Source organism: Pyrgilauda ruficollis, unplaced genomic scaffold (genome assembly GCF_017590135.1).
Source record: "Pyrgilauda ruficollis isolate IOZ18807 unplaced genomic scaffold, ASM1759013v1 scaffold3, whole genome shotgun sequence".
Classification (NCBI taxonomy): Eukaryota; Metazoa; Chordata; class Aves; order Passeriformes; family Passeridae; genus Pyrgilauda; species Pyrgilauda ruficollis.
The window spans coordinates 17,892,559-17,906,100 of record NW_024524377.1 but is presented as its reverse complement, the minus strand read 5'-3'; the positions used below and the strand labels follow the sequence as shown (position 1 = coordinate 17,906,100).

Here is a 13,542-nt window from a genome sequence, read left to right as displayed (position 1 = left end):
ATGAAGCAGTAGCCTTAAACCTTCAGTATTTATTTTTTACTTTTTGGACACAATAGAATTGTGCGTAGACTAAGGCTTTTAAATATGAAAAAGGTGTGAAATTGTGTCTAACTGTTCTGATGGTACCTTCCATGCAGTAATACAGAAATTATTTGTTACCATGTGGCTTTAGTGATAATTGATAGCTAAATTGTTCTGTGTTTTGGGTATGAAGAATAATGGGTGTTGATACTTACATATTGATGGCAGAGTATTTTCTTTTTTAAAAAATCTATATTTTAAAATAAAAAATACAATATTATTTTAAAATAAATGTCCTACAACAAATAAACAAGCATGTTAAATGACAACCTTTATAAATCTTCAGTGTTTGCATTAGAACAGGTTTAGTTTTTTTCAAAAAGGATCCTTCAACAATAAGGAATAAATGGCACAGAAAAATTACAGGATTTGACTATGAAAATACTGCATATGTGGGGCAAAGAATGTCCAAATTACAATCACAGTTGAAAGCAGTCACAGGACATGGACAAGCTTCAGTCCATGGTGCAGCTTCACTGCTCATCATCTGCAGTCAATGCTGACCCATTTTATGGTACAGAATGAAAAGCTTTAAACTGTGTGTTCATGTTTTTGTGGGAGTTTAGACAAGTATTTACCAAGTGGCCAAGGCACAGCTCCTAGTCCTCATGTAGGGGAGAGAAGCAATGGAGAAATAATTTAGGTCTGTAGCCCCTGCTGTCTTTCCTAACATGTCTTGGTGATGTGGCTGTTTGGTAAGGGAGAGAGTTCTCAGCCAAAGCAGCTGCTGGATTCTGACTCAAATCCTGTTGGGATTTCCACTTCCATCTGTGGTGTAAAGCTAAGCCCATTTTCTGGTTCTAGCAACGAGTCCATCTACTCTTGGGTAAACGTGTATGTCTACAGCTGCACTGGAATAATGGGACAAGTTGGGAATGCAGGTTAGGGCTTCCCTGCCTTCGGAGCCCACATGGTGTTGGGGTGCAGGTTCTGAGCCATGGAGAGCCACACAGAGTAGCAAAAGCCATGGAGAGGGAAGGTGGTAAGATTCACAAGATGGGCCTACTAGAGGAGAAAGACTATAGAAAAAGAATTGGGCTACTGGTCACATGACATCAAATGCCTAATGATGCTGCTTCTAAATTTGTTTTTCTTCTACACTGAATACATTATTTACTGTCTATGGTTTCTTTAAAAAATATTTAGCATTGAAGTGTGCATCTTTATAGTGAAGAAAAAAGGAAAGTTTTATTTCTAAAAGGGGTACAGTAGGCAAGAATATGCATCTTTTCTCAAATGCTTGACTACCTATGACCATACTTCCAAAACTGTAGAGAATATGGAAGGATGGGATGAGCTATTGGCAGACTGGCCCTAAATTCTTCTTTAAAGTTTTCTATGGAATATAACTGGCTGCTTGCCTTAGATTTTGTCCTTGTCTCATTGCTGTACTAAGAATGTGATGAATATTCAGATCCCTCTGATTGGATGGAAGCATGTATTTTGTCTCCTATATATTTTAGAAGAGAGGGTATGGTCCTTTTTCTTGGTCTGGCAGTATCATTTTATATTTAGAAGAAGTGTTTTCATTTTGCTTTTGCTTAGGTGTGAGCAGATAGTCAGTTCTTTTGTGTGTTTTCCCCATATTGCTGTTTCTGATTTAACTTCCTAGTGTTATATAAAATCCATTTTTTTTTTAAAAAGAGGTAGTAATATCTAGTCATGTTTTGTGTGAAATTGGAAGAATGTCCTTGTTGTCTGTTCCAGAAAGTTGAAATGGAGTCTTCTCTAAAATTCGGCACAACAAAGAGAGACCTATGTATCACATGTTTAAATTTAAGCATGCTTTTCTTATCCTCAAAAAAACCCCAGAGAAAAATAACAAAACGTTTGCCAGGGTTGATTGTTTGTTTGGATGTTAGTGTTGTGGTAGTATGTGTAAACTAAATAATCAAAAGGTATTGATCATGTTGTACAGTTTTGTCGTAAGATTTCATGTGGTGTAATATTGCTCAGCATATTGTATGTTATTTCTAAAAAGAGAACTTTATTTTATGAGTAATACTTAGAAATTTGCATTTTAGATGCTACTTGTCTACCTTAAACAGAATAAAACAATTTTTTTTTCTTTCCAGATTTAAAGATCACCCCACATTGAATGAACGGTATTTGCTACTCCATTTACTTGGCCGAGGTGGCTTCAGTGAAGTATACAAGGTAGGGTTTGTTGAGTCTGATAAATACAATTTTTGAGCCATGTACATTTAATTTGGGGGGAACAAAATGGGATCTTATTAAGTAGAAAGACTGTAATGGGCTGACCAGGCTTCGATTAACCTGTGGAGGAGAGGTAGCATGACAGTAGCCTTGTCAATAGATTTGTGAATTACATGCCTTCTTTTTTCCTCACTTTACTGGGTGTTATTTTTATCACCTTTGGTTATAACTTTGCCATATTCATGCATTTCTTTTTTTAGGCTTTTGATCTTTATGAACAAAGATATGCTGCTGTGAAGATTCACCAGCTTAACAAAAGCTGGAGGGATGAAAAGAAAGAAAACTACCACAAGTAAATACTAATTACTTATGCTTCATATGTTAAGCTTAATAGCATTTTGTTGATTGTAGAAGGCTAATGTATCCATCTTCTTTTAGACATGCCTGCAGAGAGTATAGAATACACAAAGAACTGGATCACCCCCGAATAGTTAAACTGTATGACTACTTCTCCCTGGATACAGATACGTAAGTAGAACTTGGCGAGGATTTTAGTGCTGTATATTAGATAAACAGAAATGAAGAGTATTTGAACAAAAATAACGTATGCTCTTGCTTTCAGCCAAAACATTTTAAAAAACCCCAGACTAGTTGCAGAATTTTGTCTGCTAAATATTGCAGGCTTTCTATAAGGTGATGAAGAGAGTGTTTTGCAATGCCTGACTGGCATTAAAAGGCTGCCATACCTTAGACAATTTTCCAAGACTAAATGGCATCAGGAGCATTACTAGCCTAGGTATAGCCCCTGGTGACTGGGCTGTACGTCTTTGCATGAAATTGTGACATCTTAAGGGATAGTTAAGGCATTTTGATTTTGAGAAATGTGTCTACTATAAATAAAGAGGCTTTTCTTAATTTCTCATCCATATGGATGCATTTTATCTTTTAGTGTGAATGTTCTGATTTATTTAAGTTTTCATAAGCTAATAGTTACACCATGTGTTCTATGAACAATTTCATTCATGTATTTTAATATTCAGACAGCCATTCTTAAACTTGTCAGAATGAAACTAGGTTGTCATGTCTGTTTCTGATTGTGCAGTATGATACATTCTTTCATTTTGTGTCTCTGAATTCTATCCAAGGTTTTGCACGGTTTTAGAATACTGTGAAGGCAATGACTTGGATTTCTATCTCAAGCAACATAAATTGATGTCAGAGAAAGAAGCTAGGTCCATTGTAATGCAAATAGTAAATGCACTACGGTATCTCAATGAGATCAAGCCTCCTATTATACACTATGATCTTAAACCAGGTAACTGAGAAATGTTATGATTGAAAATGTAATTTATTTTTTATCCTTTATTTTGTTTGTAATTCATGCCTGAAAATGCCAGAGTTATCTTCTGTGTGTCAGGGTTATTGCAAACAACTGGAAGAAGTATGTACTTTTCTTCAGAATTTCATTGCCAGAATCATCTGCCTTTTCTGTGGAAAGTGTTTGTTACCACTTTTCTACTTTGCATTATTTTGATTTGAATTTGTAGGAAAAAATCATATAGCTAATAGATACATGCATTGGTAGTTAGCAGTATAAACAGATAAGATCATTAGTAGGCTCAGTCCTGTCTGGTAATTGTGGAATGCTGATGTGTAATTAATTTTTCCCTTTTTTTTTTTTTTAAACCTGTAAATATGTAATCAGTCACTTTCAGCATCCCAGTATAAGCATTCCAAAACAAGTCTTTACAGAGAGTTTTCTTTACAATGAATAATAAGTATGTTTATAAACAGTATTTGTCTTGATGCCATTGTCTTTGTTTTACCATCTTGCATGAATGAAGCTTATATTCTTCATGTGCTTTAATCTGCTACACTTCCAAGTATGGGGTTTGTAAAGTAATTCTTAGTGCCAGGCTGTTTGCTTTCTGTTCTGTAATAAACTGTTCACACAGGTTTATTTTGTCTTATGAAATTGTACAGAATGTATTCTTAGTCTCATTATATTTTTGTTCTCAGAGGAATTTCATAAAATAATTTTTATATCAAGAAATTATTGTACAACTTTAACACATGGAGTAAGATTTGTAGGATTGCAGCAATTTTTTGGCACAATTTTGTGACATATGCAGACCCTGAAAACTGTAGTGTAGGGTTTGTTCTGGCAGAAAAATAATGAAAGAAACTTATTTGTAACTAATATACAGCTGCATTCTGATATTTCCTCCCTCCATTTTGGTGTTTCTTTGCTGGCCAACCAGCTCCCAAATGAGAGAGCCATTTCAGATCATCATGGTAACCTAAAGAGTTGCTGAAACTGCACAGAAACTTGTCATACTCAAGTTACTCCAGACTTGAGGATGTAAAGATTATGTAAATGTATCTCAGTATCAAGCGTGGTGCTAATAACACCAGGGCTGTGGGTCTGGTCATGGATCCATTTTAACCCAGGCTGGTTTATGGTTCTGAGTCTTTGGTTCTGTAAAATTGTCACTTACCCTTATGAAGTTAGATGTTCTTGAAAATTGAACCTGGTTTTGAAAATAAAGCATTCTGTTAGCTTTTTTGAAGTAATTTTTCTTTTCTTTTCCCCCTGAATAGGTAATATCCTTCTTGTAGATGGAACAGCATGTGGAGAAATAAAAATTACTGATTTTGGTCTGTCCAAAATAATGGATGATGATAGCTATGGGGTGGATGGAATGGATTTAACTTCACAGGGAGCAGGAACTTACTGGTAAGCCCTGATTGGATTTTGCTGTTTACACTTTGGATCATTGTTCGTATTTTATAAATGTAGCCTTATAAAGCCAATTTGGAGAGACAACTAGGACTGAAAACATTAACATGGATGGCAGACAAAGGTCTTTGTGCAGTACTGTGATGTTCATATTCCCAAATGTTAGAAGAATCTAACTTAACAAGTAAAATAAGAGAGTGTGTGTGTGTGTGTTATTTATTTATAAGTATGTATAAGTAAATGTGGAGATGATCACTGATTTAGAAACATGGTAACCTCTGAAGAGGAAGGTATTGTTTCTTTGGCTGCTGGAGGTTGAAGACATTTGACAGGGACATTTGATGATTAAGTGTGGGTGCTTAGTACTTGGAAATTGTAGAACAGGTATTACCAGCAGGTAATGTCCTTACGACAAAAGAGTATTCACTCTTCCTTCCTAAACATTAATGACAGCGCAGCAGCTGTGATTTATTTTTTGTGTATTTGCATGCTTATCCAAAACACTGGAGTTTTACAGCTGCCAAAGCATAGGTATGACAATAAGCATTTCATTGCTTACAGAAAATCTGTTTTTAGAATCCCTAAAGATGCAGATTCTTCATGGCACTGTAGCTCTTTCAGCCTGGGTATGTGATGGCTGTGTCAGGGTGGGTGGATTAGAAATCCTGTACTGGGCAGGTTGTTACAAGTCATTTGCTCTACAGAGAAGTCAGTGTCATTCCCATTTGCTTTGCACCTCTTCCCATATTCAGGAGTTGTATGTAATAAAGTTTTTGCCTTTTCCTTCAGAGGTTTTAGAAAAAGAAACACATACTCTTCCACAAATGCCACTGCACACATGCTGTGAGATAATGATTACTCAAGTTGAAGCATTTTAGAAGTGTTAGGTTTTTGCTGCTCTTTTGAATGCTTTACCTATTTAAACACCAGTTTAAATGTTTTATTTTAAGAATATATATCAGAAAAAATTTGGCTTTTGGATTTCATCTAGAATGCCTCAGGCACTAGTGATGCTGCAAACTTAAAAGTAAAAAAAGATCTGTAATCATTATAGATTCATGATGAATCTCTGCATTTCCAATTTATGCTTTCTCTGAGCCCAAAATCTTCATTAGGGAGGGAAAAACTTAGAGTGAGTTTGAGGTTGGGAATGAGTCTGTTCAGAGTACATTGCACAAACTGTCAGCAGCATAGCCCTGGAAGGGATTTCCTCAGTCACTGGCTTCAGTTACCTGCCTTCCCAGGCAGTTAGGTTATATAATCTCTTTGGTAAACTTCTAGATGTTTATATTAAATTTAGTTCATGTTTTGGCCCCAGTAATCTAATTTGAAATGTCTTCTGTAACCTCAGTCCTCTGATCATTAGAAACCTAATCCTCTAATTTGCAGACTGTGTATGTTTGTGGCCAGTTTATACTTGTTTGTTCCTGTGCTATCATTGTCCTCCCTCATGTAAGTTGTGGCCCCTTCCTAGTACTTGCACCTTGGTGGTTTTGTAGCCTGCACTTTTTTCCCTCTAAACTGTAGGCTATCCATTGTTCAGATCATTTTAGTAACCTTCTTTGCATTTGTGTCACTTTAAGATCAGTTGTCTTGATTGTTGTAATCAGAATTGTAGACAAGTATTCCAGAAGAAAGTTTGTGATACTGTTTAAAATTGTTGCATTTTCATCTCAAATTTCTGCCTATCTCCATTTCTACAAATATTTCTTCAAAGTTTCTCTTTAAGTCTTATATGTTGTTGATGACAGAGTGCCTGTTCTGTAGTTGCCCTAGTAGTTTTTTTGCCTTTTTCAATTTTAAGTATTACAGTCAATAATACGTGACTGCCCTTAAATTAATACATATGGAAGGTTTTGTTTGCTTTTTAAAGGAAGTTCCATTTCATCAGTTATTCTGTAATTCAGGAATGGCATGGGAACTTCCTCAACTTCCATTAAGCAAAGTTCTCTTTCTGCAAAATATAGATACAGAAATAACAATCACCTTTATCTATTATATACACGTCTGGGTAATGTTACCATTTTTACTAAAAACTTGGGTAAAGGGTCTTTAAGCTATATCTGCATTTTCTTTGATTCCTAACCAGATCTTGCTGTAAAATACCCTATTTGGCTTTCATGTTTTCTTGCTTTGATAGATGGCTTCATATTTAACCTGGGGTCCCAATTTAAAAAGAGGTGATAATTGGCAGTTTAGGTAAAAAATGTTTGTATTTGTGCTTGTGTTAGACCCCTCTATTTGACTAACTGTATAGAAACTGTAATATCAGTTTTGATGGGTTGCAAGGTGTTGGAATGCAGATTTTAGGACGGGTGTACAATTGTCAAAAGCTCAGACCTGTGTAGGTGAGGTGTTTGTACACTTTGATAATTGAGCACTATAGCATCTATGATGCCATACTTACAGACTGAAATGCCTGTTTTGTTTTCCAGGTACTTGCCTCCAGAGTGTTTTGTAGTTGGCAAAGAGCCACCAAAGATTTCTAATAAGGTTGATGTGTGGTCAGTTGGAGTAATTTTTTTCCAATGCCTTTATGGTAGAAAGGTAAGGAAAGCTTTAGAAAATCTAAAGAGTTTTAGTGTAGGTGCCTGTTCTCACTAGACTGTAAAGACATGAATCCACATGGAAAATTACTTGTGTTACTTTTTGGCGGTGTACATTGATTTTACAAAAAATTATAAAATCTTGCCTGTAACCTTTTTATTTGCAGAATAGTTGGCAGTTTGTATTAACACTGAAACAACTTACTATAGGATAAATATTTATGAAATCAAAGTAATTGGATAAATCTCCTGAAAAAAAACATGTGCTTGTTTTGCAGCCATTTGGCCACAATCAATCACAGCAAGATATCCTACAAGAAAATACAATATTAAAAGCCACAGAAGTTCAATTCCCTGTCAAACCTGTTGTAAGCAATGAAGCCAAGGTAACTTTTACTCTAATCTCTGAGTAAAACATTCATCTTAAAGGATTCAGCTGTAAAATTGTTGTTAACCCAAGAATGCTGTGAGACATAATAACTAAGTATGTAGAAAAACGTACTTGAGCGCTAGTATTTGGATGTTTTTATTTAAGCAACCTTATTCTGGGACTTCTTAAAATCACATAATTCAAAGCAAAACTATATATATATGTATGTATATATACACTCCAGAAATTTGCAAGTGGCTTTTAAGTAGGCCACCTCAAAAATCGTCTGCTTTACTTTTTCTCAGAGGACCTTATGTGTCTCATTCAGGCTGTCTTACTAGAAGTTCTTGTGAAATGCTGCTGCTAACAGTAGCAAGCTCTTTCTGAAAATAGTGGATGTAATTCTCTGCAGCCTTATTGGCTAGAACTACTTGACTACCAGGTACCTGAAGGATATGACCTCTAATACTCTTCCCTTTGAAAGGTCGTACTATGTGTGTATTAACTTAAATCTGAGTTTAGAAACATGAATTCTTGAGAATAAGAATCTAGAAGACATTTTGATGCTGATTCAGGAAATAAGACTGCCAAAATAGTTGCTCTGACACAAAGGTGTCAGTTCCTCCGCACAGACTGGCTGTTCAGAAACAGATTAAGGTGGTTTCCCAAATGATTACTGCTGTGAGCATCTGTAACACAAATCCAATTCTGTGAAAGTGGAAGAAAATATTGTATGTTGCTTGCTTGTAAAATCTCTCCCAGTTTTTGAAAGATATATTCATGACCAGATGCAATTGATGTGCTCTTTGAGAAAAAAATGCCTAGATAGTAGAATGCTTATTCAAGTTTCAGCAACTAATTAAACATACTTAGATTAGGGACACACCAAAAATTTAGGAATGTTAAGACTCACCTTCTAAAGATTAAAAGGAAAGGAAACATATTTCTAGAGGCAGTAACTTCCCAACAAAATAAGTCTTTTGGGTACAATAAGTCTTTTGCTGTTACAAGTGGGCCATATTTTTGTTAATTGTATTTTCTAAAAGTGTGAGAGAGTTGCAGTTAATGTTATGAAAAACTGTTTGAAGAATTGTAGTTAGAGTTGGGGGGGGAGGGGCGGGTTTTGATTGAAGTTTTTGTTTGCTGTTGATTTTTCACTGGCATTTGAAAAAACTATCCCTTGAATGCAGTTGACAAGCATGCATCATGTTGCTGATACCTTTATATAGTGAGAGTTTATATCTGTGTCTTTTAACTTTGCATTTCTTGTCATTAATAGTTTTTATACAGAGGATGTTAGGAAGGAGTAGACAGTTCAGCATGGAGAATTGGCAGCTTTTTGTATTTTCTGTGTATTTGCATGCTCTGTTTGTTTGAAAGACTAAAACTTCCAGTATTCTCCACTTACATTAACCATTGTCATGATAGCTATGAGAGAGAGGGAGAAATTATTCTCTGGTGGAAATGCTATAAAACAATTTCAGACTAACTTCTTAATGTAGACCATTTACAATGACTGTGTAGAATCCAAGTTGTTTTTCAGATTTATAGGCCTGGCAGTTGGAAAAGAACAGCTTGTAAGCTGAAATTCTGATTTGGAAAGCACAGAGATTAAATAAATATGGAACCTCAAATGACATTGTTAGTTAGTTTTCAGACTGTAACTGTCCTTTGATCCTCCTCACTGTTTCCTGTTTTGTGCAGTGGTCTCCTTTGCTTCACACTAGTGTGGCTACAGTGCCACAAACTGTGAAGTGTTTTAAAAACATTTCAGACACAAACTGTTACTCTGAGGATCTTGAGAATAACTGTTTTACAGTTCATTGGTTTTGAAGGATTTACTGTGAAGAATTTGATTAAAATCTGTAATATCCAAGAACATGTGAATATCTACTAACAGATGTGCATGATTTTTATATTGTACCTTGTTCATGCTGGATATGCAAATGTTAGAGGTAAATTCTAGCATGATTCTTTGGAACTTGTATCACAGATTTTCTCCTTTTATCTCCAGTTTTAATTGGAACAAAGAACAAACAGCTGAACAGATTTATCAAAGAAGACATATGTAATTCTTTTAAATTAAGTTCTAAATTAAGTAATGATGTGCTAATCAGTTCTGTAGCAATAATAAGGATTTTCTATCATTAAATGTTGAAGCCCAGGCTCTCAGGAGACCAAATGTTCTGTGTGTGCTAGACATAAAACTTGACAGAAACTTTCAGCACAAAATGATTGGCATAGGTCATATGGACCTAAATGTAGGGATGACAAAGTGAATTTAGCTACAGAGTTTTTAAATTCATTAGGTAATTTTAAGCAGATGTGATTGAGTTTTTCATGGGAAGAGAGTTTCAGCAAGGTAGTGGTTTCCTAAATGTTCTTTATGTAATGCCTACTGAGAATGGCAACGACCAATGTCAGTTTCACGTTTTGCTATACCCTGTCATGGCACATGTGGAAATGCTTGTTTTCAAAAGTCAGCTAAAGCATTGAAATTCTGTCTCTGCATCATCCACCTATTCTTCCCCATTCAGTGGTTTTAGAAGCTCATTGGAGAAAGTAGAAAGGTCTCCTTTTTCAATCCTCTGACACTTGCTCCTGGTTTTTGTTTGTTGAGGCATAAAACATGCAAAAATCTGATCAGGTGAGGTGCTAATGTTTTACTTGTAAATATAGTTCCTAAACATGGAAATAAATATTTGAAGTGTGATTATTTGAAGCCAATTAATTTGCTGATTTTTTTCTTTCTGCCATGATGTTACATTATTCACTGGGCTCAGCAGCAAAACGTTACATTGTCATTTGAATTGAATTATTTAAGAAAAATAATTTGTTTAGAAGCTAGTTTATCCAGGAGGACTTGCCTATTTGCCTGAAAGCAAATATAAATATTTGGAATGTTACTGTAACTTTGTACATTTCTTTCCTAGGCCTTTATCAGACGCTGTTTAGCATACCGAAAAGAGGATAGATTTGATGTCCACCAGCTGGCTAATGATCCTTATCTTCTCCCTCATATGAGGAGATCAAATTCTTCAGGAAACTTGCATATGACTGGCCTAGCAGCATCCCCTACACCACCTACTTCAAGCATTATTTCGTACTGAAATTTCTCCAGCTGAGGAATGGGATGATATCTTTGTTTAGTTTTCAGATGCAGACTTGAGCTTGAAAGCATTTGAGTGTTTTTACACAGGACGAGTTTGATAACTGTGTTTTCAGACTGAAGTCCTCCTACATAGTGTCATTTGTATGATTGGAGTGGATCATGGACTGTGAATAAATGTGCCCTTCTGAGAAACACCGTTAAACATTGAAGGATGAAGGATGACACTTCCTGTTACAAACTAACAGGTATACTGTGTTTAAGACTGAAGAAAAGGTTTTTAGTTTTTTCTGGGGAACATTGTAAATAATCTTTTTAATACTTTAAAGTACATTTGGTGGATACTGGAAAGTTCTAACATGAAGGGTAGTTTTTCATTATTTAAATAAAAAAGGGTAGTGAGCAAATTTGAAAACACAGGAAAAATTTTGTGCCTGGTTATGAAGTAAATGAACTGCCATCTTTCCAAGACATTGATCTTTCAAAACCAAAGTAAGGAATGTGAGATGGTGAAAGATAATGTTCAGCATCAGATTTCTCAAATAAAATTGGAGTATTTTATTTGGCTACTCAGGCTTGTACCTCCAAAAATGTGGTGGTGTTCCACTGAATTTAGATTGGAAGGGTGATATGGAATTCCTGGTACTTACTTCTCAAGTAGATTGCTAATTTTGAAATCCATTCAGTTTTTTTAAAATACTATACTTGCTGTAGTATTGAAACTTGTGAAACCTTCCAGGCTTCTAATAAAAGCAAGCAACAGTATGAAACCAAATGCAAACAGGTCATGTATAATGTTCTATGCAGGAATAATGATAAATTCCCTTCTAGCTCTACTGTAAATTGTTGTACAGATGTCACATTTTCAGTTAAATTTCAGCAACTTATTCCTGTACAAATGTTTAAAGTATGGCTTTTTCTAATTGGATATTGTATTTTTTTTAAGTCTCCCTCAAGGCGCTTTTAATTGCTGCTAAATGACGTTGCTTTTACTTTTACAAGAGTCAAATGACCTCCTTAAGGTGCGAGTCAACTGTAGAGAGATGGAGCACAGGCAATCTGTTAACAATCAAGGCATGTAAGGCAGATCTGTGTTGGCAATTTACAGTTCTTTCAGTCAGTTTATTGCGTTCTCGTCCTGCAGAGCGCATGGATAGTAGATGTAGAAGTTGCTCATGGTTATTCTCTATTTCTGGAAGTTCCTATCAACAAGGAAATGTTTCTTGTGGCTTGTACAGATATTTTAAAATGTGAAACATTTTCTAACTGCCTTGTATGGTAGAAACTTATTTTTCAGAACAGTGTATCTCTCTCCTGTTCACTATTCTTTTTACTATCCCATTCTTGATGCTGAATACCTATATGTAATTTTGTCCATGTTGCAGAAAGAGGAGGCTGTATTACCACAGGTTTTCATTTAGTATTGTACAGTTAAACTGTTGCTCTTGTTTCTGATGTTGCAAGCCATTTTGTTTTCATTGTATATAAAGAAATGTTAACTGTCTCTTTAAAATGCTGCTGAAATTGTAGAGAATGTAGCCAAAACAGTAATAAACAACAGGCAGTTGAAATTTCAAGGTTTTCATTGTGTGTTTTTGCATTTCAGCACAGGGCAAATCACATAACCGTATCAGTGAGCAACACAAAAATATTTAAAGCAAACTCTTCTTAATTACAAACAAAAGGCCAATAATACAATAATTAATTTAAGTAACATTGGAGGTGAAAGGGGAAGATTAATGAAACTTTAAAAATCTGTCATGATGAGGTAACGAAAACTTAATTTGATTGAACAGACTGCACAGTAACAACTTGTAAGTATTTCAGTGGTTCTTTTTAAAATACTGATCTGTGGGATAACATTAGCTCATAGAATTATTAGAAAATTAGACTCAAACAGAATACTGGGACTCCATCCTTTCCACTCTCTACAGCACAAGACCGAGTGCAGAGTTCAAGGAGAATGTGCTATAGCTCTAAGTTCACATTAAATTTCATTCCTTCTTATTCTGCATGTTGATAACTGAAATTGAATTGATGGTTTTACCACATGAAAATACGCTGGATAGTGGGAACTGTTTTGTTTTGTGGAGGCTGGTCAGTCTTTTGACTTTCTGAAAAGAGCCTTTGACGCTTTTGGCGGGAAGTCGGGAAATGCGTGGAGGCACTGGAGCAGCACGGCCCGGGGAGCTCCGCGCTGCTGCTGCCCGCCTGGCAGCCTGAGCAGGAGAATGCGTGGTTTAAAATCAGCAGCCCCGAAAAGGAAAGCACGTTTTGGAATGTAAAGCACCCTGCGTGTTCCTGCTCCAGCTTTGATGTCTTCCGGATTGTAGGAAAACCACAGGTCTGAGGCGGGGTCCCCAGCCTGGCCAGGCAGGACACGGCACATCCAGCCTGGGGAGGGGATGCAGGACCCCAGCAGCGTTGCAGCTTCAGCCGTGCCCTGCATTCCGGCCCGGCTGGGGCTGGGGCTGTGGGGACACAGGGGCTGTGGGGGGCACAGGGGGCTGTGGTGCACAGGGGCTGTGGGGGGGCACAG

General features: G+C 36.2%; 1 protein-coding gene across 2 annotated transcripts in view; it reads left to right on the top strand.

Annotated features, from left to right (window-relative positions):
* TLK1 (tousled like kinase 1) overlaps positions 1 to 12,574 on the top strand; it is a 67,957-nt gene extending 55,383 nt beyond the window's left edge. For both annotated transcript variants that reach the window (XM_041473179.1, XM_041473177.1), the window contains exons 14-21: positions 2,157 to 2,238; positions 2,499 to 2,590; positions 2,677 to 2,766; positions 3,384 to 3,553; positions 4,840 to 4,975; positions 7,414 to 7,525; positions 7,803 to 7,910; positions 10,828 to 12,574. In XM_041473179.1, the coding sequence (XP_041329113.1) occupies positions 2,157 to 2,238; positions 2,499 to 2,590; positions 2,677 to 2,766; positions 3,384 to 3,553; positions 4,840 to 4,975; positions 7,414 to 7,525; positions 7,803 to 7,910; positions 10,828 to 11,004 (967 nt within the window). In that variant the 3' untranslated portion in view covers positions 11,005 to 12,574. The remainder of the gene's footprint in view (positions 1 to 2,156; positions 2,239 to 2,498; positions 2,591 to 2,676; positions 2,767 to 3,383; positions 3,554 to 4,839; positions 4,976 to 7,413; positions 7,526 to 7,802; positions 7,911 to 10,827) is intronic.
* Positions 12,575 to 13,542: the final 968 nt, after the last annotated feature.